The 21,908-nt window shown below is 34.1% G+C and overlaps 1 protein-coding gene across 4 annotated transcripts in view; it reads right to left on the bottom strand.

Moving 5' to 3' along the window:
* Positions 1 to 21,908, bottom strand: part of RUNDC3B (RUN domain containing 3B) — a gene marked incomplete at both ends in the record, with an annotated part of 134,585 nt that overhangs the window by 55,019 nt on the left and 57,658 nt on the right. For all 4 annotated transcript variants that reach the window (XM_080701633.1, XM_080701635.1, XM_080701636.1 and 1 more), the window contains 2 exons: positions 6,285 to 6,370; positions 16,080 to 16,213. In XM_080701633.1, coding sequence (XP_080557759.1) covers positions 6,285 to 6,370; positions 16,080 to 16,213 — 220 coding nt within the window. The remainder of the gene's footprint in view (positions 1 to 6,284; positions 6,371 to 16,079; positions 16,214 to 21,908) is intronic.

The raw sequence follows: 21,908 nt of genomic DNA, 5'->3' as shown, positions 1-21,908 counted from the left end.
AATATTAAATTATTTTCAAAGTCCAACTGAATCAGAACAAGAAACTGATCAAAATGTAAATCTTCAAAAGTCTTGCTAAGATGTGAGATTCATCATGTTTTTATCAAAAAATATATAAAATTCCTATTCTGTGATGAGAACTATGCTAGGTAGTATATGCCTATAATCCCTGTACTTGGGAGGCTGAGATTGCAGGTTGGAGGAGAGCCTTAGTAAGTAGGGAGACTCTCAGCAACCTACCAAGATCCTGCTTCAAAACAAAATAAATAAAATTGGGTTTAGGGGTATAGCTTGGAAGTAGAATGCCCCTGTGTTCAATCCCCAGTAACACACACACACACACACACACGCACGCACGCACGCACGCACGCAGAAAAAATAGATAAACTAACTAGACAGGGTCTCTCTTTGTAGAGCTTAGATTCTAGGGGAATAGACAGGTAATGAACAATAGGAAAAAAAATAAGTATAAAGCGCATAAATTTTTTTGAGGGAGAGAAAAAACAGGATCACAATTTGGGAGTCATTAAGAAAGGTATTCCAAATATTTAAACTGAAACCTTAGCCCATATAATCTGATCATACATCCACACAGCATTAAAATAGTAATATATGGCCGGCGTGGTGGCGCACGCGTGTAATCCCCGTGCTTGGGAGGCGGAGACAGGAGGATCGCACAGGTTCAAAGCCAGCTTCGCTGATTTAAGAGACCCTGTTTCCAAATAAAAATATAAAATAGGTCTGGAAGTGTAGTCCAGAGGTAGAAGGGCTCCAACACCAGTATCACCAAAAAAAATAAATAAATAAAAATAAAAATAAAAAATAAATAAATAAATAAAATAATAGTAATATATGTAAGAAAAACAAGATTATTTTATCTTACAATCAAAAAATGCCGAATATAGCTTGACACTTCTCTTGTTTCTAGGTATATGTGAAACTATTACAACCTTTCATTTGAGAGTTTATGTTTCCCCTATGTAATAGTAGAACTCGTTTTCCTTAGTTATAAATGCCTATATTATTTACCTTTTATATTCCATATAAAACTTTAGTGAGCCTTTATTTTTTTACAGTTTAGTACACATTCCACACACTGACCCATATAAAGTACATTTAAAGTGCAATTCTATTATTTCTAGTATATTACATCATTGTGTAGCTATCATCTCAATTTTAACATATTTCATTACCAGTCACTCTTATTTCCCTCCAACCACTTCCCCAGCCCCAGTCCACAAAGCCACTACCCTAATTTCTGTTTCTATAGATTTATTTATTCTGGATATTTCAAATAAATGGAGTCATATACAGTCTAGTCTTTTCTGACTGGCTTCTGTAATTTAGCACATTTCAAGGTTCATCCACTTTGTAGCATACCTCTTTATGCTACATAATATTACAATGAATATATATACCATATTTTATTTATTCATTCATCAGTTAATGGACATTTGAGTTGTTCCCACTTTTTGACTATTATGAATAATGCTGCTATGAAGATATGTATAAAACTTTTGCAAACATGTTTTCAATTCTCTTGAAGATAGATATAAAGATATGTATATATGTGTGTGTGTGTATATATATATACACACATACAGACAGACACAGATATACATGGGCACACACCTAATGGCCATATACTATGCTGGGTCATATGCTAGCTCTATATTTAACCTTTTCAGGAACTGCCCCCACCACTTTTCAAAGTGGCTACACCAATTTTGCTTTTCTATCAGCAATGTATGAGGAATCCAGTTTTTCCAAATTCTCATCTACTTTTCAATAGCATGTGATCCTTTGTGTTTAGCCATCTTAGTTAATAGGCTATGGTTCTGGTTTGTATTTCCTTTATAGCTAATGATGCTGGGCTTTATTATAGTATTATTAGTTATTTGCATACATTCAGAAATGTTTATTTAGGTTGTTTTCCCATTTTTAAATAGGTTGTCTTTTTATTAACAAGTTGTAAAAGCTCTCTATATATTCTAGATATAAAGCTCTTATCTGATCTGTAAAAATTTTCTCCCATTCTGTTTACTAACTTTATGCTATCTTTGGAAGCACAATGGTTTAAATTTTGATTATATCCAATTTATCTAATTTTTCTTCATTGTACATTTGGTATCCTTTCTGAGAAACTGCTGCCTAATTTACATCTATATAAATTAGATTTACATCTATGTTTTCTTCTAAAAGTTTTACATTTAAGTCTGGTACATTTGTAGTTTTTTTTTTTAATAGGCTGTGTGAAGCAGTAATACAAAAGCCATCCTTAATAATAATGTTTATTTCTTCATTTTAATATAGTAGCCTCCTGTTATCAATGAGGAATATGTTTTAATACCCTCATTAGATGCTTGAAACTGAAGATAATATCAAACCCTATACAAACCTTGATTCACAATGGTTTAAATCCTGAATTTTTTACTTAAGATCCTGGGAAGACAATATGCATTCAGTAGAAACTATATTTCCAGTTTTGATCTTTTTCCAGGGTAGCAATGTGAATTATAATCTTCTTGCAATGCTGGGTAGTGGCACTGAGCTGTAAATCCTAGTCAGTCATGCAGTCACAAGGTTACCATGTATAAAATAGGCTGTGTTAAGTGATTTTGACCAACTGTAGCCTAGTGTAAATGTTCTGAGATGTTAAGGTAGGCTAGGATAAACTATGACATTTGATATGTTAGGTGTATTAGATAAATTTTTAACTTATATTTTCAACTTACCACAAGTTTAATAGGAAATAAGCCCATCATAAGCTAAGAAGCAATTGCATATACTATATTTTTCCTATATGTTTTCCTAAACTTCATCTATGATAAAATGTAATTTAAAAATTAGGTACAGTAAAAAATTAACAGTTTAGTAATAAAATAGGACAATTATTAATATTATAAACAAAGCTATTTAAGATTTATGAATTGCTTATTTCCAGAATTTTCCATTCAATTTTTTCATGGTAAGTGAAATCATAAAAAATGAATCCTCAGATTTGGGAGGATTACCATAATGTACAATTTTATGCATATTCATAGTCTAAAACTTTCTTGGCTCCTGAGAGATTTTGGTAACTTACTATTATTCTATTTATATTTCTGTAATTGAAAAAAGAGTTTATTAACTCATTTTCTCTTTGTGATAGATCAGTAATATACAAAGTTTTATTTCATACTTTATTCCTTCCCTTGTACTAAAATACTGTAAAAGATGAACATTTCTTCAGAATGCAACTTTTAAACATAATTAATTATAATTATAATAAACTGAATACTGTAGTATAACTATAAAGTTATAGATAGGTTTCCAAAAAGCTGATTTTATCTTTGCATTTTCCATATTTGTTACTTCACATTTGTCCATATTTTACTTCAGATTCTTACCAAAATAATTTCAGTCTTATCTCAAATATCACATTCATGATTTTTAGTTTAATTTTTATATGCTTTTATTAGTACACTACAGTCTCATTTCAATGGGAATCATGTTGACAGTGATAAACATGCACAAAATTTTTCTAGTCATTTTTCAGCTTATGGGTGGAGATACTTAAAACTTTGAGCAAATCGACTACATTTTTTTAAATAGGGTATACAGATTTATTTGAAACCAAGAAAACACAGAAAAAAAAACCCCAGCTCCCACCATGTTGGGGAGGGGTCCCTGAAAGAGAGTAACCCATCAATTCAGTTTTTACTTTACTTCTCAGGTTGGAATCTCTAGAAAGCTAACAATGCAATTCTCCCACCACCATATCTTTATTTTAATCCTCATTCTTCTTTCTTCTTTACTCTGGCTACTTTCTAATTTCATTCCAATCCTAAATCATAAAACTCTCAAGTTTTGTTGTTGTTTTTTAAAATTGCTCCTCAATACATGCTCTATCTTAGCAAAATGATCACATGAATTTCTCTAATACTTTGAAGCCACAGTCATGAACTCTAAGAAAACTTGTACTGCTGCTCCCCACCCTTCCTCCACCCACGCTTGTCCTTGGATTTTCACTGATTAGTGCCTTCAAAGTCCAAGCCTTAGCTCCTGTGGCTCCTCCCCCTGTGCTGGGGTAAACCCTTGGATCCCTATTTTTAAGGTATCATTACTATTTGTCTGTGAAGTAACACAGAACTAGCAAAGTCCACTTGCTTCAGATACTTCGAAGATTCCTTTTCATCTTTCTAGAAGCACTTATCTCAGGAAGCATCTAGATAAAAGGTAAGACACAACTATACTATTTCCAATACTTTGCTTGTATTTTACAAACCAAATCTAAACATTTGTTTGGCCATAGTTTGCATTTGAATTTGCTTATAATTTAAAATTTTCATTGGCTTTTATTTCAGTAAAAATGATAGTAGGTATAGAAAAAAGGCTCATTTTTATCTTTTTTTTTACTTTCTGAGACGACAACTCTGAAATAAATTCCTACTTACTTCCTTTCTTCGGAATTACAAGACACTATCTTCACGTTTAAATACTATTATTTGAATAAATGTGTATGTATGTATGTATGTATGTATGTGTGTGTGTGTGTGTATATATATATATATATATAGATAGATAGATAGCAACATTTCTGTTTGAGTAGATTTATGTTTACGTATAAGAATATTTTTACTTCATAGACTTTTTTAGAGATGAATCATTTCCTTTTTGTTAAAAAGCATGGCTAACACCTAAGAACAAGGCAAAAAACATTTCCCTTTAAATATTTAAACTACTTGTTCTAAAAATAATCAATTTAAGTATTATTTCTACTCCACCCAATCATTTAAACTAAAACAAGACTAATAGCTTAGAAAGATTAGTGCTTTAATTTCTCTTTAGAAAATATATAATATTATAATCACAAAAGATGATTACAGTATAAATTTGGCTTTTATTTCATTAATTTTGGACTTTTAGGTTTTATCTACTAGATTGATACTATGTGTTAATTTTATTTCCAAAGCTTCAGTATCCTGAATGTTTATTTTTTATCATAAAACTTATCTACTAGTGATAAATAAGTATTTCAATTTACAAGTTTTGTTTCAAAGGTGGATGAGTTTATTATTATTATCATCTCATTGTCCATCTTTAGAAGTACCCCAAGAATATCATCTTGCTAGGAAAAAACTCAATAAATCTATATCAGATTTAATTTATGCAAATACTTTTCTTAGCTAAAAGTCTTTCTATTATGGTCAATTGTGTAATAATTTTTCTTTCCACTTTCTAAATTAAAAGTTTACTATATTATCTACAAAAAGAGGTATCTAAATAAAAATACTATTATTCATAGCAGCTAGTTTTCTAAAATAATGTGTCATAATAAATATCCAGATTTTCTCAAAACCCAGAATGTAAAGCATTGCATCAGGACATGAAAATGAAGATTCTGATATATGAACTCTTGTGCCTAATTTTCTTTATTAAAACTGGTTTATAACCAAGAGATATGTGTATGTATGAATGTATCACTTTGAATCTCACTATGATATATTAATTATAATGTATCATAAAGGTATAAATTTTTTAAAACCTAGTTTATAGTTGTCGCTATTGTCTTCTCTTTCAGAAATATGGCTAAGAAGGTAGAAATGAGCCTGGCAATTTAGAAGTATCCTAAAGCAGAACTGCTAAGTTAAACTTTCTGTGAGGAAGAAAATGTTCTATGTCTGTGCTATCAATTAGCCACACATGGTTAATGAGCACCTTAAATGTGATATAGCAACTGAAGACCTAAATTCGGAATAATATATAATCCTAATTTATTTAAAATTTTATAGTGGTTTATGGTTAGTGGCATTAAACAGTACATGTCTAAAGTATTGAATTCATTAAGTATTTTCATTTACAAGTATTTTTGATATGGAGAAACTTTTTAACAGCAACAAATACAGAAGCAAATGATTCATCTAATTTACTTACAAGTAAAGAAATAAGTAAACAATGTAGTACGAAAGGAGAAAAAATGCTATAGGAATTTTTATAGGAATTTCATAGGTCATTCTTTAAATTAACCAGGGTAAAAGTCTATGGGAAGAATGAGGCTTTTGTATTGAAAAAGTGAGAGTCAGAAATCCAGAAAAAGGATATTCCAGCTATAATGTGAATCTTCTACATAAACCAAGGTAGATAAGTGTTTATCTGTCAAATTACATTTTCCTGAAAAGACAGTGGATGAAATACAATAGTCAAGGACTTTAGAAACTAAATAACTCTCCACTGTATTCTTATTCTAAGTTTCCAGGTTATTCTTTCAAACAAATATTAGAAAATTAAGAGGGCTTTTAAACCTGGTGGTTTTGAAGTCTCTCAGAGCTGTAGAGATGTATTCAGATAAATGTTTCTCCATGAGTGCTACTCTGATCCAGGCTCTACCCTAAAACAAAGAAGAAAGAATGAATATGAAAAAATTAAAATGCACCACATATATATATATATGACTAAAATTATTTAAGTGTCTAAAAATAGGTAAATTTTGGATACAGGGTATATATTTTCTTTCTCAGCAGATGGAAGGTACAGCATATCTTATTTTTTATCCTCTGATGGGACAAAATATTAATAAGTTACTTGCACTGGATACTTTTTGGAGACTTTTTAATCATATAATATAATCTTATAATAAAATAGTCTACTTCAATACCCAAGATAACATGCTCATTACAATTAGTCCCTTTTATGAAGCATGAGGAAGAGTCCTCTCTCAATAATAATCACTGTAACATCATTTGTTTAAGAGAAATTCCGGTTCTATCCTTCCAGAGGGAGATTTTATACAATTGATAACGAATCCCAAATTGCATGATTAATTATGCATTCAAATCATAAGCTACTGAATTTAGAGCTGTCAGGGAATTCTAATAACTATTACCAAACATTTAAATTAGAAAAAAATAAACAAGGGAAAAAAAACCCCAAGGGTTAAATGTGTACACGGTAGATTATTGCCCAGCCTGCCTGAGGCCCTGGGTTCAATTCTCAGAACCACAAAATAAAATGAGAAACACAGAAATCAATATGCCTAGTACATAATCACAGAAACAAATTATTCTTGCTTGTGAATAATTTTATTTTACTGAAAAGAGTTATTAACACCTTTCAATAGTTGAGATTGTAACCAGACATTTTTAATACTCCAAATTATTTCGTATGTACTTAGAATGAAAGACTACAAGGTCAGTTTTGTAGAGAGAAATTTTAAAATTCATCTTTCAATTTCACTCAACCCTTTCACAAATCTCCAGAAAAATTCATAAAGGCTGAATAGATGGAATAACAAAACAATACAATGGCACCTGGGAATCAAGGTAAGACCATGAACATGTATGATGGTCCCCACCAGTAAGGGGGGACAGGAAAATGCCTATAAGTCTAGTGAAAATCTATTGACTGAAGGAACTCTTAGAACAGTCAAAATGGAGTCATATCTAGCCAGTCATAAAACCAGTCAGTCTGCTGAGAATAAAACCAATGGGTTCGATGTAGTTAGCATTCTGGTCATTATGCCTACCATGTTCAGCACACTCTCAGCCTGCTCTGTTCTCAGTCCACTGTGCCTTGTGAGTTGGCCTGAGAATGAACAATAAGCTATTGTGGACTAGAAGACAGGAAGGGAGAGGTGAGCCACTGGCCAGCCAGCAGTCTTAAGAATTTTTCTTGAAATTTCCTCTAAAAGATGGAGACTAGTAGTAGCAGCTTAAATGAAAAGGCTACACTGTCACCACTACAAAACAGGTGAAATTGTATGCAAAGAAAATTTTAGCCACAGGAGAATGTGCTGTTGCTGATAAGAAGTGTGGGGAAAGTCCTGCTTCCTGATTTATTAATTTTGATACATACAGAACTGGGCTGCACTTAGTTTCCTGTCCTTGGTATATATGTAATTCTCTGTTAATAAATTGTGCAAATATGAAACGTTCCTTTTCTTTCAACAAAATAACTTTTTACTATAAGAAAAATAGACTCATAAAAGTTGCTGGAGCCAAAAAGTAGAAAAGGTGAATCTATGTTAAGGAATTTAGACTTTTATCAATTGATAAGAGTAAAGCACTATAAGTTTTTTTTAAGCAGAAAGAAGTCAACACTTAAGAAAATATTTAATATGTATAAGTCCCTGTTTTAAAAGTTTTATGCTCATTCATACAGTTAATCCTCCTAAGAGATGTTGATAGGTTATAATACTATCCCAACTTTACAATATGAGGAAACAAGAAGTAGACACAGGAAAATCATTTTCTTGCCACTAAACTGACTGACTACTAATACCTGTATACTCTACTTTCTTTCCTATTTCAGAAGACAAACTTATCATTTGGGAGAATGAAAAGACACATCACAGAATGGGCAAAGATAGTTGCATGATATGAATGCTCATCCACAAAATATTTTTAAAATCTTTAAAATCCATAAGAAAGAGACAACCCAAATTTAAAAAATGGCACTGCAAGGGGAAGGTTTTAGTTATAGATTTAATTCCAACAGTAGCTATCTAGATAGATGTTTTTTGTGTTATAATATTTTACAAAAGTTTTCTCATTTCAACTAATTTTCAAATTTATCAAATTTATTATCTCTTTTTCATTTTTATTGGTATACTATAATTATACATCATGATGAAGTTCAGAGTGATAGAAGCAGGATCGTCAATGTTGACATGGTGAATGGGATTGGCCTCTTCTTCATTTCTAATATTGCTAATTTATCATCTTTTTTTCTTCTTGAATAGTTGTGTGAGAGGCTTATCAATTATATTAATCTTTTTTAAAATGTCAACTTTAAGCTGGGGATGTAGTGGCGTACGCTTATAATCCCAGCATTTGGGAGGCTGAGACAGGAGGATTGCGGTTCAAGGACAGCCTCAGCTACTCAGTGAGGCCCTCTGCAAGTCAGTGAGACCCTGTTTCAAAATAAAGACTAAAAAATTGGGCTGGGGTGTAGCTTGGAGGTGGAATGCCCCTGAGTTCCATCCCCAGTACCACAAAATAGTCAACCTTTAGTTTTGCTTTTTTCTTCTAGTATTTGTTCTAATTTTATTGAATTTATGCCCTTCATTATTTCTTTCCTTCTACTTGTAGCTTTTAACTTTTTTAGAGCTTGTTGAAATGAAAGCTTTGATCACTAATTTCCCACCTTTATTCTTTTTAAAAGAATACACAAAAAGCCGGGCATGGTGGTGCATGCTTATAATCCCAGCATTCGGGAGGCTGAGACAAGAGGATCACGGTTCATGGACAGGCTCAGCTACTTAGTGAGGCCCTCCGCTACTTAGTGAGACCCTGTTTCAATATAAAGAATAAAAAAATAGGGCAGGAGGTGTTGCTCGGAGGTTGAATGCCCCTGGGTTCCATCCCCTGACCTGCCAAAAAAAAAAAAAAAAAAAAAAACCCACAAAAAACACATTTAAGCCTGTTTCTTCTACGCACAAGTTTTATATGTTGTATTTTTCATTATCATTACTTTCCAGATATATTTCAATTCTGATTATGATTTCACCTTCCATTGTTATTTTTACTTTTCTGTGAGTCATTTGATCTTTCTTGATGAATTCTGATTAAATAATGCATACTGTTTATGAAAATTTGTAGCATACAAATGCCATTTTTCTCCAGAGTAAATTAGCTCTATTTCTGTAGGCATAAAGAGTGCATGTCTTTAATCCCAGCTACTCTGGAGCCTGAAGCAAGAGGATCAAAAGTTTGAGTCGGCCTCAGCAGCTGAGACCCTGTTTCAAAAAATAAAAGGGTTTGGTGATATAACTCAGTGATAGGACTCCCCTGGGTTCAATTCCCCAATACCACAAGAAAAAAAATTGGCTTGCATCATTTAGAGCACCACTTTTAATCCTTTTTGAGGGGTAGTCTGAATTTCCCTTACTCGCAAGGCAAATCTTCTGGGTTCTCAAATAAAAACCAGGAGTATGGCCGGGCGTGGTGGCGCACGCTTGTAATCCCTGCACTTGGGAGGCAGAGACAGGAGGATCGCGCAGGTTTGAAACCAGCCGCGCGCACTGGCTTAGGAGACCCTGTTTCCAAATAAAAATGTAAAAATAGGTCTGGGAGTGTAGCCCAGAGGTAGAAGGGCTTCCAGGAACCCCAGTACCACCAAAAAAACAAAACAAAACAAAAAAAACAACAAAAAAAACCAGGAGTATTTGCAATACCCTCCCACCTTGTTTGTCTTTGAACACTGACCTTTACAAAACAAAACACAAAACTGTGAAATCTTTACCTCATACCTGCAGCTTTCAGCTTGATTTACAGGACTTGTGTTCTGTGCTGCAGATAACTAAGAGGTGGCAATCCCACACTGAAAATTATATGTACAACTTCAGATGCATCTGTGTGCGGTTCCTTCCGCTAAACCCAGTTCCAAGTTCCAACTTCTGTCTCTAGCCCAGAGAAAGGAAAACAAACACCCTCCCCCATCTTTGCCACTTTCCGCTGGGCCTCTATCCCTAGGATGTGAGTGGACAAAGGCTGCAGGCTCAAGCCAGTGTGAGCAAATGTGGGACTGTGGGACTTATCCCATGCAGTCCTCCCCAGGAGTGTGGCCACCGAAGTTCTCATGCCTGGGTTCCTCTCTTATGCCTTCAATCTCTTGCTTTGTGTATTTATTCCACCTTTATAGTTGTTCTTGGCAGAAGAGTCCTCCTCATACAAGCTATTTGTTGTCCCTGGAACCAGAAATGGATTCTTTTATTATGTCCAGGATCATCTCTTTTCTTAGATTCCAATCACACCCTTCTAAACAGACTTTTTTCTTCCATTCCTCCCTTCTAAGTATGCTCTATACAACACTGAGTTGACCTTCAAAAAACACAAATCAGGTCACAGTACTCTATTGTTTCAAACAAATAAAGAAAAGAAACCCTCACATAACTCCCCCCTGGTGTGCTCAGAATGACACCCAAACTCTTAATCATATCTTCTATTTTATCCCTTGCTTTCTCTGCTCAATATTTGCATGGAACATTTTATTCCTTAATTCAAGTCTTGGATCAAAGGTTATTTCCTCACAGAATGTGTTCTCTACCTCTGCAAGCTCTTAGCAAATTTTTGGTGTCTTTTCATGGCCCCTGAGATACTCATATTCTCTCTCTCCCTTGCTCTTGTGTGCTCTCTTTCTCTCACCTCCCAAACACACATACACTCATTATTACTAAAACATAAAACATAAAACATAATGTATGTAATATTTGCACTTTGTCATCTTTTTCATCGCCACTATATCTACAGTATTTATAGTAGCTTACACCATATGGTAAACACTTAATATATATTTGCTGAATAAATGGATAAAATGGAAGGAACTTGCTCAGAGTTACTAAGTATTGAAGCTATGAATAACAAGTAGGCAAAAAGATAAAATGCTAAAAGCATTTTGGGAAGGTGCATCTTCCCAAAATGCTTTTTCTTCCTTCTTTCTTTCTCTTTCTCTTTCTTTCTTTAGTAATGGGATTGAACTCAGAGGCATTCTACCTCTGAGCTACAGCTCCAGCCCTTTTTACCTTTTGTTTTGAAACAGGATGTCACTACTACATTGTTGAGAGTCTTGCTTGAGTGTTGCTGCAATTGTCCTTGTTCCTGTGATCCTCCTGTCTGGACCCCTCAAGTACTGGGATTCATCACAAGTGCATGCCACCACACCCAGCTTAAGCCAGTTTTTTAAATGGGTAGTATATAAAGGAAATGGGCAGAATCAGAATATTTCTAGTTTATGGCTGTAAAGCCATATTTTTATTTTTAAAGGCTCCCAAGATTTTCTGATATTCTTTTAGGTTTGGGACCAAAATTATATAGAACTGGGGATAGAAAATTTCAAGTAGAGATTAAGATATGAGAAAAAGATTTGTGTGTTAATAATAGAAAATGGTAATTAAATGTTTCTTCTCAACTCTATCTTATTTGTTCTAGTATTTGATAATTCTGGTGTATCTGTGATTAATGCCCCCTCTACATCTTTCAGTGAAAAATTTGGCTAACTTGCCTCTGTGATAGAGCAGTGACAAGGCCAGCTACTAGACAAAGGGCAGAGTGAGCAAAAGGGCCAGATGATAAACAGAGGTAGGTAGATAGAAAGGAATAAATAAATAACACAAGGAAGAATTAGAGATATATGTCATGAGAATGTATTAAGGACTATACTCAAATTCATACCTGGTGTAGGCATTCAATAAAAAAATTATTGGATGGAAATATGCTTGTGTAGCTGGATGGTTGAAGTGACTAGTATATTCAGAAAATGGTCTAATGTGTTCAATTCAATGATAAATGGAACGAATAGCATATAAGCAACTACAAACTAGGAAAGCCAAACATGTAAGAACAAGATTAGGAAAGAACAAGAACTGTTCTTGGTAATAAAGAAAAAGAGAGGAAAACTTCACACACACTATGCTAAAAGAGAAGAAGAATTCAAAGACAATAAAGGTCTCACATTTTGAGACTAGAAAAATAAAAAAGGAAAGCAAAGAAAGCATTTCTTGAAATATAAACCATTTGGACCTGGACATGGTGGTGAATGCTTGTAATCCCAGTACTTGGGAGGCTAAGACAGGAGGATCGCAGTTCATGGCCAGCCTCAGCTACTTAGTGAAGCCCTCTGCAACTTAGTGAGACCCTGTTTCAAACTAAAGAATAAAAAATAGGGTTGGGGGATAGCTCAGAGGTAGAATTTCCCTGGGTTTTATCCCCAGTACCAAAAAAGAAAAAAAAAAGACATATAAACCATTTGGAATACTGAGAAAACCCAATGGAGAGATATACAAAGGCAGTAACAGCAGTAACTGTTAGGCTATGTTTAGGTTTTAGGAAATAGGCTCAAACTGTCATAATCTAAGCAAAGAAAAGAAACAATATGTATTTCATTTTAACCTAGAGAGATAAAGTTTCAGATCGCCCATGGTGATCAGTTCCTACAATGATTCTAAGTGGTCTACAATGATTCTAAGTGGCACAGTGGTATCAGGACACAGACAATTCTGATTCAGTCAATTCAGCTAACTGAAAAATGGGGTTGATGGTCTGGTTTAGTGATAGAGTGTTTGTCTAGCAAGCATGAGGCTCTGGGCTTAAATGCCCAGCTTGAGGGAACAAAAGAAGGAACGCTTCTAATTAGGTCACTGCTCCATAGTGCATCTATGTCTTTCATTGCTTAAATTATCATCTGCATAACCCTACAAATGTAATAAGAGTAACAATAACCCCTAAAATAAAGCTCTTTTGGTCCCAAATAAACTGAGTTATAAATTGTCAGGTACATTTGGTGCTTCTATTCTAGTATGTATTTTCACATGTGCCAAGTCAGGAGGATGCAGTTACACATGCTAGTAGTGATTCAACTTCTGAGACTCAATTAAATGCCATCAGAGGCATTTGTTTCATCCTTCAATCCTGATACATGGCAGGTATAATTTATTGAGTAGATTAAGTACTTTGTTCTTCTCACTGCAATGAATTAAGACCTATGTAATCTCTGTCCATAGACATCTATGACCAAGCAAATCATAGATTGCTCTCTGCTGACAAATCCATTTGATGCATGAGCAAAACAAAGATATAAATGCAGGCTTTGGAACATAATTTTTCTGTGGTGTGTTTGATTTTCAATACCAGTTCTTTACAGAATAAACATTACCTCTGTGCTAGGCACACCCTGTAGTTCTAGGACTGGTCCCAAGAGTCTCATTAAGAGCATTGGGCAGGGAGGATTTGGCTTTTTTGGTCCACCCAGGTCCAAACATTTCTCATGTTTGTTAACTTCTCAGTTACCTTTTGCAGTTTTGAGAAAGAGATGTTAGTTCCATAAATATATTCTCTCTATTCAAGGAGGCTAGTATGTACTTGTCATGTACATCTCTTATTAAATTTGAAAATGAGAAACTTTATCTGCCATAAACTTTTATTTTTTATAGATTTAATTCATCCAAGTTTTAACTAGTCTTCTAATCTTAATCTAAACCAATCAAGATATTAGTCTTAAAGTAAAGGAAAATTAGAAAGGAAAATTGATACAAATGCAACTAAAATGAGATTTCATAATTCTGAAATAATTAATTATTGGATCAGTCAGCATTTTTACAATCTTAATTATTTACTCAGGCCCCTATAAGAATCTTTATGAAGGTTATATGTAACAATATTTACTGTATTACAAGTCAAACTAGAAATTTTTATAATATCAGATAATTAGAAAATGATTGTATATTAACAAAAATGACATATTTTTATGGAAAATAACATTTTTCCTAAGCAAAAATATTAGTGAGAAGAGTAACTCCGTTTTACTTTTCTTTTTCATGTGTCTTTAATGTATGGCTTGCTAAAAGAAAACTAAATATCTGCTTTTGTACTCCACCAGTTACAAGGTTTTTGTTTTGATTGAAGTGTCTGAAGAAAATCTTGCCTTACACAAGCACATAGTTAGAAAAGGGAATCTTTTAATAGTTTTTACAGATCAATGTAGGTATTCTCCCTGGATTCTGCACTAAAACCCAGTAAGAGATAGTTTCTCCAAAGTTAGTCACAATATAGATATGTAACCAAATCAATGAATTTTTAATACTGAGCTGCATTAAATCCATTGCTCTGTCTTGCACTTTGAATTAATCCCTTACCCAAGCATGATTTTGTAATTCCATGAACTGTTATTTGGAAAATACAAGTTTTGCATGTCTATTAAATGTTAAGAATCTCATTAAGTAATTAAAAATGTATTTGCCAATATCAATATCAGTGTTATTAGAAAAACCTTTATCAAGTGTTATCAAACTGTGAAGCTTAAAGTGGTGAACACAAGTTTCCAAAAGGCCAGTTTTTACCTCAAAGCTTTTATTTTACTATTGGTAATGAAACTATCAGCTGTTTCTTGAAGTAACTTCTTCAGGATAAAAACTATTTCTTCTATTTTTTTTTTCAAGATAATGTCTGCCAAATGCTTAAGTCTAAAAAAATTACAGTTGGTAATTTCTTTCTAGTAAAAATATTATGTGAAGAAAAGCATCTCTTCCATCACACAATCCAATTGTACAACTACCTTTCTTCAGGCAGCCATATTATTTAAATATATTACAGAAATATTTCATTCCTATTTCCCAATTTATCATTGAAGATATTAAAAAGACACATACTTAAATGATGATTTAATAAATTCAGAGTTTACTGAACCTTCATAGATAGTCATGAGTGTATAATGAGGAAAAACTCAATGACTATGAGTATAGTTTTCTGTCAGAGACTGAATCCATGCTACAGCACTATCAGTCTTGTTCACTGTTGCTTGTGCATCAGCAGTGAAAATAACATGTTTTATTATATAAAAATAGTTTTCCCACCCAAGTACTAACTAGGCCTGACCCCGCTTAGCTTCTAAGTTGGCTGCCAAGACAGGCATCCTCATGAGGCTGTAAAGAGAAAGCCTACAGAATGGGAGATTCTTGTCAGCTATCCCTCTAATAGAGGGCTAATATCCAGAATATACAAGAAGCTTAGAAGCTTAAAAGACTTTACACTATAAAAATAAAGAAATGGGCAAATGAATTGAACAGAGACTTCACAAAAGAAAAAATACAAATGGACAATAGATACAAAAAAAATGTTCAACATCATTAGCCATCAGGAAGATGCAAATCAAAACTATAACTAAAATTCCATCTAACCCCAATCAGAATGGCAAGCATCAAGAGAATAAATGTTGAACAATAAATGTTGACAAGGATGTGGGGAAATAGGAACTCTTCTACACTGTTGGTGGGAGTGCAAAGTACTTCAGCTGCTATGGAGATCAGTGTGTAGATTCCTTAATTGTAGTGAGTATTTACATACCTTTCTGCTATTCAAATGCAACTATGAAGATTCAAGAGCATTCCAAATTAGCTAAATACAATGAAAAAATTTAAAAAAATAAAGAAGGCAAGAAGGAAGGTAGGCAGGCAGGCTAGCTTGCCTCTGATGTTAAATTTGGTCAGGTATTTAATCCCAAGAAAGAAAATAAAGATTTTTTTTATAACAGAGAGTTAAAATATTTCCTATTTAGGTCAAAACCACTCACAACTAGATTATATGCATTTCATATTATCAATTTCTTACCTTAGCTCTAGAGGAACTGATATTTTCCATATTTTCAATGCTGCAGATACAATTCTGTGAAACTTTTCGGCAAGCCACTCGGATATAGTCCCAGAAGCTACGAGGACTTTCATAACCAAACCAGGTTACTTGACCTTTAAGAAATAAATTGCAATACAAAATAAAAGAAAACTAGACTAGAAAATTGAAAATGCAAGAACAATAAAATTCTGAAAAACAAATGGTAATACTGTGCTATTATAGAAAAGAACACTCAACTAAGTGTCCAAATGTCTTAAATTGAGTCCCACGCTGCCCAATTGTGGTAAACTTTGGAAAATTTGAAAATATTAACTTTGAAAAATTGACTTTGGAACTTTAACTTTGGAAAATTGACTCTTAGAGTTGGGGTTATAATTTTCTCTGCAATAAAATCAAGCTAAATGAAATATGAAGGAACTAGACACTAAAATTATCTTATTGTTTAACAGTTTATTATCTAAGATAGCCTTAGATAATAAAACCTTTCTTATATTTCCTGTGTACTAGCTAAACATTAATTTAAATGTAACCAGTTGAATTCTAAGCCTTTTTCTACTTTAACAAATGGAAAGATAATGACAACTCTTTTCTTCCACTTAAATGGGGATATTTCAAAACGTGAAACAATGTGTGGTCTGTCCCACAAGCAAATCAAATCAATTAGCATTCCATGTTCATTGATGATTCATAATATTTTACCCAACCATTTTCATCTATATAGCTCCCCACTGACTGTCATTCAAAGCACACTAAACTAAATGTCCAAAAGTCTTAAATTGAGCCCCATGCTCTCATTTCATCACTAACCCATGAAAAACTCTTTATTTTATATCTCCTCTCAAATTTGGGTAATTATGTATTTCATCATGACTTAAATATTCTACTGTATATATGATGCCTTGGTACAAATGTTTCCATGCAGGGCTCTAATTATTATGTCCACAGGAACTATTTTATATTATTATTATTATTATTATTATTATTATTATTATTATTATTTTTTTTTTGTGGTACTGGGGATAGAAACAGGGTCTCTTAAGCCAGCGAGGCTGGCTTCGAACCTTCGCGATCCTCCTGTCTCTGCCTCCCAAGCGCAGTTATTGCAAGAGTGTGCCACCACGCCTGGCTATACCTAGTATTTTTAAATGAGATGAAGACACCTTAATACTTTTCTTCATTTGTCTGGAGTGCCAAGTCTTACCTAGGTAAGTCTTTCCTAGGCATTCAGAAAATATTTGTTAAACAAATGAATTGCTATATCAGCACAAAAAGATAATCTTAATTGTAATGAACATAAAAACTCAAAAATTTAAAAATCCAATGAAGTATCTTTTTATAGTAACAGTTTTAATGATAATCTGGTATTCTTATCCTACAAGTATCAAACATCTTAGACAAATATATTTACCTGTGCCTATATATAAATAAAAACACAAAACACTTATATATCCTTATTCAAATAACTATATAATTATTCAATATGCTTACAAATCAAATCTTATGACCTACAAACAGAAATATATAGAGAAATTTATAATCCCCCTTCTTCCTCTTAATTCTCTTCATCACTTTCCTTTGCCCCTCTCGTCTTTGAGTAACAAAACTGCTCCATATAGTTTGTCTTTAGGGCATGTCACCAATCTGTTAGCCATCTGAAAGAAGGATATGAGGAGGAAGGATGCAGTGGAGGTTAAGAACATGGGCTTTTTGTGGATCTGAGTTAGATCACTTTCTAGCTGCATGATGTTGAGTAAATGACTTAAACTCATTTTGTAAGTCTGAGCTGCTTCTGTAAATTGACAATAATACTAGCATCTACTCCATACCACTGTTGTAAAGATTAGATAAGATCATATATGTACAGCAAAAAGCATAAAGCCTAGTTAATATTACACACTAGAATATTACATACTAGATAAGATTAATTATTGGTACTTTTATTACTGTTATTTAAGTAATAAGAGAAGCAGGTTTCCCTTGTACTAGAAAGCAAAGTAAGAATAAGATGCAATGTCTTTTCTGTTATGTGCTTAGAATCTAGAAAATTTTTTAAAAATTACTTTCTAATACAACTTTTTCCCATATCAACCATTCTAAGTATACCTACTCAAAATGTTTCTAATCTCAACTAACTTTCCTTGCCTTCTATTATGTAAAACGAGAGGTGCAGGTGCCAGATTTCCCTCAAAAAATGCAATACTATTCTTAGCAGATAAGAGAGTATCACAAGAGTTCTCTGTTGACTCTAAGTCCATCTATAAAAGGCAGCATGGAAAACAGAAGTCCAAGACATGGGTAAGGAGAAGGAAGGCAACATTGCCTTAGCCAGTAGCAAGTACCCAGAGGGAACCAAGACAGATAACTGAGGAGAAAGGGGAAGCACATGTTTCTAGGACCAAGAAGAATTTACTTTGTAAGAAAATATACTTTTCCCCAGGGTATGATTTACTTTTCTACATTAAATTTAAAACCTTCTCATAAGTTCCATATGGCCAAAGAAAATAATTTATAAGTTTTTAATTGATTAATTGTGGTACTGGGGATGGAACCCAGGGGCATTCTGTCTCTGAGCTACAACAACAGCCCTATTTTTTATTCTTTATTTTGAAACAGGGTCTCACTGAGTTGCAAAAGACCTCACTAAGTAGTAGCTGAGGCTGCCCATGAACTGCAATCCTCCTGTCTCAGCTTCCCAAATGCTGGGATTACAAGCGTGTGCCACCACACCCGGTTATTTGTAAGCTTTAAAGTACAACTATCAAATGCCAAAAATACAATAATGCTTCATTTTTGAGTAGAGGACACAAACATATAGAAAAACTAGAAATCTAGGCTTGACTAGAACAGAGGGTTTACTGCTGTGGGTAGTGTACACTAGGTACAAAGACTTTTATCCAAAAGATAATGGCAGATTTTTAAGATTACAAACTTAATCTAAGATTTTTCAGATTACAAACTGAGAAACATATTATCGTGACTTGCAGGGCCTTAAATAAGCCACTAGTATCTTTACAACACTTATCAACTCAATAAACATGTGAGTGTCTGTCTTCCTTCCTAGTCTATATACAGGCAACACTTCCAAAGGGAAATTAAAGACATTGAACTTTTTACTTTCAGAGGATCTGCTTTAAGAGAAGGTGGATGCCCTTGCCATATCCTTCAACCAACCTCTTGTATAAAGTGTCAGTATATCCTAGAATCTTATTAAATTATGAATTTCTGCACCTACAAAAAGTTAGATTTAATTAAGTATAATACAAGTGCTAAGGTGAAATATCACTATTACTTTAAGTGATAATGAAAGTCTATAACCAATATTTAACAGGAAGATTGGGAAACCGAAGCTACAAGCCAATTATGCCTTTAAAAATAAACACTGAAGTAATAACCACTCCCAAGATATTTTTATTTTCTTTTATAACTATAAAAATAAATCAGATAGCAAGAAAATAACTAATTTATATCTTTAAGAAATTTTATTCCAAAGAAGAGAGTTAGTATGTTGTTACTAACAGAACAACATACCTCTCCATGAATGTAGGTGTATAACACATTTTAAATTATAAGTACTCCTGGAAACTGTCATCTTTACCAGTGACAAACAAGCTTTTCAAAACTTATTCCCATCCCAGCTGGGTGTGGTGGCACATGCCTTTAATCCCACTAATTAAGAGGGTGAGACTGGAGGATTTCAGGTTGGAGGCCAGCCTTAGTAATTTATTCTCTCAGCAATTTAGTGAGACCTTGTTTCAAAATAAAAAATAAAAACAGATCTGAGGTATAGCTCAGAGGTAGAATGCCTCTGGGTTTAATCCCTGGTACCACACTAAAACAAACAAACAAACAAAAAACCACAACACAACATGCAAAACTTTTCATTCAATCCATTTCTAGTTCATTTTTGGCACAGATATGTATAAAAGAAAACCTGCTACTGACCAGCTATGTGCTTTTTTTCCCATGAAATTGTTTTATATTCTGGATCTAAAAATGGGCTGTGATCTCTAGTGTCCAAGCTACTCTAAAATTAGTCTTCTATATTCTTTGTGTGTATGTGTGTGTGGTGGTGGTTGTGGTAGGGTGGCTAGGGATAGAGCTCAGTTTTAGAACACACCTGAGTTCTGGGGATTGAACTCAGAGGTGCTCTACCACTGAGCTATATCTCTTGCCACCACCTCCACAACTTTTTGTAGCACAAGGGATTGAACCCAGGGGAATTCTACCTGTGAGCTATACTCGCAGCCCTTTTTATTTTTGTTTTTGAAACAGGCTCTCACCAAGTTAAGGATCTCGCTAAACTGCTGAGGCTGGCTGTGGGCCTGTGATCTTGTCTCAGCCTTCCACGTACTGGGGATTGTAGGTGTGTAACACCTCACCCAGATCTTCTATATTTTTTAAATTAGATATATATTCCCATCTTGTAATGTATCTGTGTTTTGTGTATAACTTATTTTATGGCCGGAATGAGACCTTACAAGTGCTTAGTAACTACCCTCTCTCCTTTCCTTTCTTCCTTTTTTTTTGTGGTACTGGTGATTGAACCCAGAGGCATTCTACCTTTGAGCTACAAAGCTGTCCTATTATTATCATGATTATTTTATTTTGAAGCAGGGTCTCAATAAGTTGTGGAGAGACTTACTAAGTTTTTAAGGATGGCTGCAAACCAGCAATCCTTCTGTCTCAGCCTCCCAAGTAAAGGGATTATAGGCATATACCACTGTATTCAGCTGGGAACTAAATTTTCTAAAGTAGCTCTCCATTAAGTAGTGGCTAATGATGCATTGCTTTTAATGTAATTTCAATGATAGGCATGGGGAAGGGGGTAGGATGTGGAGGGAAATGCATCAGGTGTTATGCACATGTATTCTCCTATCACTCTATACATAAGTATGATGATTACAACGCACCAAAAATGTATAGAAATGTACAACATAAATGAACCTGCTAAGTGATTTCCTTTCCTCACTTTGTGTAACAGTGCTCAGCTATGTAAACAGTTAAGTGAAAAACTGGCTCAGAACTGAAGTTTTGTTAATGTTACAATATATTATCTACCTGACAATATCAAACACTGTTTATTACATTGGAGCTGATATTCATCTAGACAAGCAGCAAAATATAAGATAATCCCCATGCTTGTAATCCCAGCATTTGGGAGGCTGAGACTAGAGGATCGCGGTTCGCAGACAATCTCAGCTACTTAGTGAGGCCCTCTGCAACTTAGTGAGACCCTGTTTCAGAATAAAGTATAGCCATGTGGTGAGGCCGTAGCTATAGCCAGCAAGGCTGGGATAGGAGCTTGCCTTAAGGCAAGGCCAGTGCTGGGGCCTCCGAGGCCGGCATCGGAGCCTTCCATGAGGCAAGGCCAGTACTGGAGCCAGCAAGGCCGGGATCAGAGTCTGCCGGGTGGCCAGGCCAGTGCTGGGGCCTTCAAGAGTGGGATTGGAACTTGCAATGAGGCATACACAGAGAAATATCACAGAAAATAAAAAATCAGATGCTTTCCCTAATATGCAAAAACTGGGAAGAAATGGATAATAGAAGGAAATCTAGTTGAAGAAAGAGCCCTACAGAGGAGCAATTAAGGTGACCAATCAGAGGGGATGGGATGGGGAAAGATGGAATCTCTTTAAAACACATGATGTATGTAAACAAATATATCAAAGTTAATCACTAAATCAAGCATGGAATTGAGGGAGGGGGAGGGAATGGGATGGGGATTGGATAGAGGCTAATTGGACAATGTATGCTTGGATATTCTCACAAGTCTTGTATTCCATTGTGATGTGTGACTACAATACACCA

This window comes from Muscardinus avellanarius (genome assembly GCF_963383645.1).
Source record: "Muscardinus avellanarius genome assembly, chromosome: 9".
Lineage (NCBI taxonomy): Eukaryota > Metazoa > Chordata > Mammalia > Rodentia > Gliridae > Muscardinus > Muscardinus avellanarius.
Note: the sequence above shows the minus strand (reverse complement) of the source record. Positions and strands in the feature narration are given on the sequence as shown.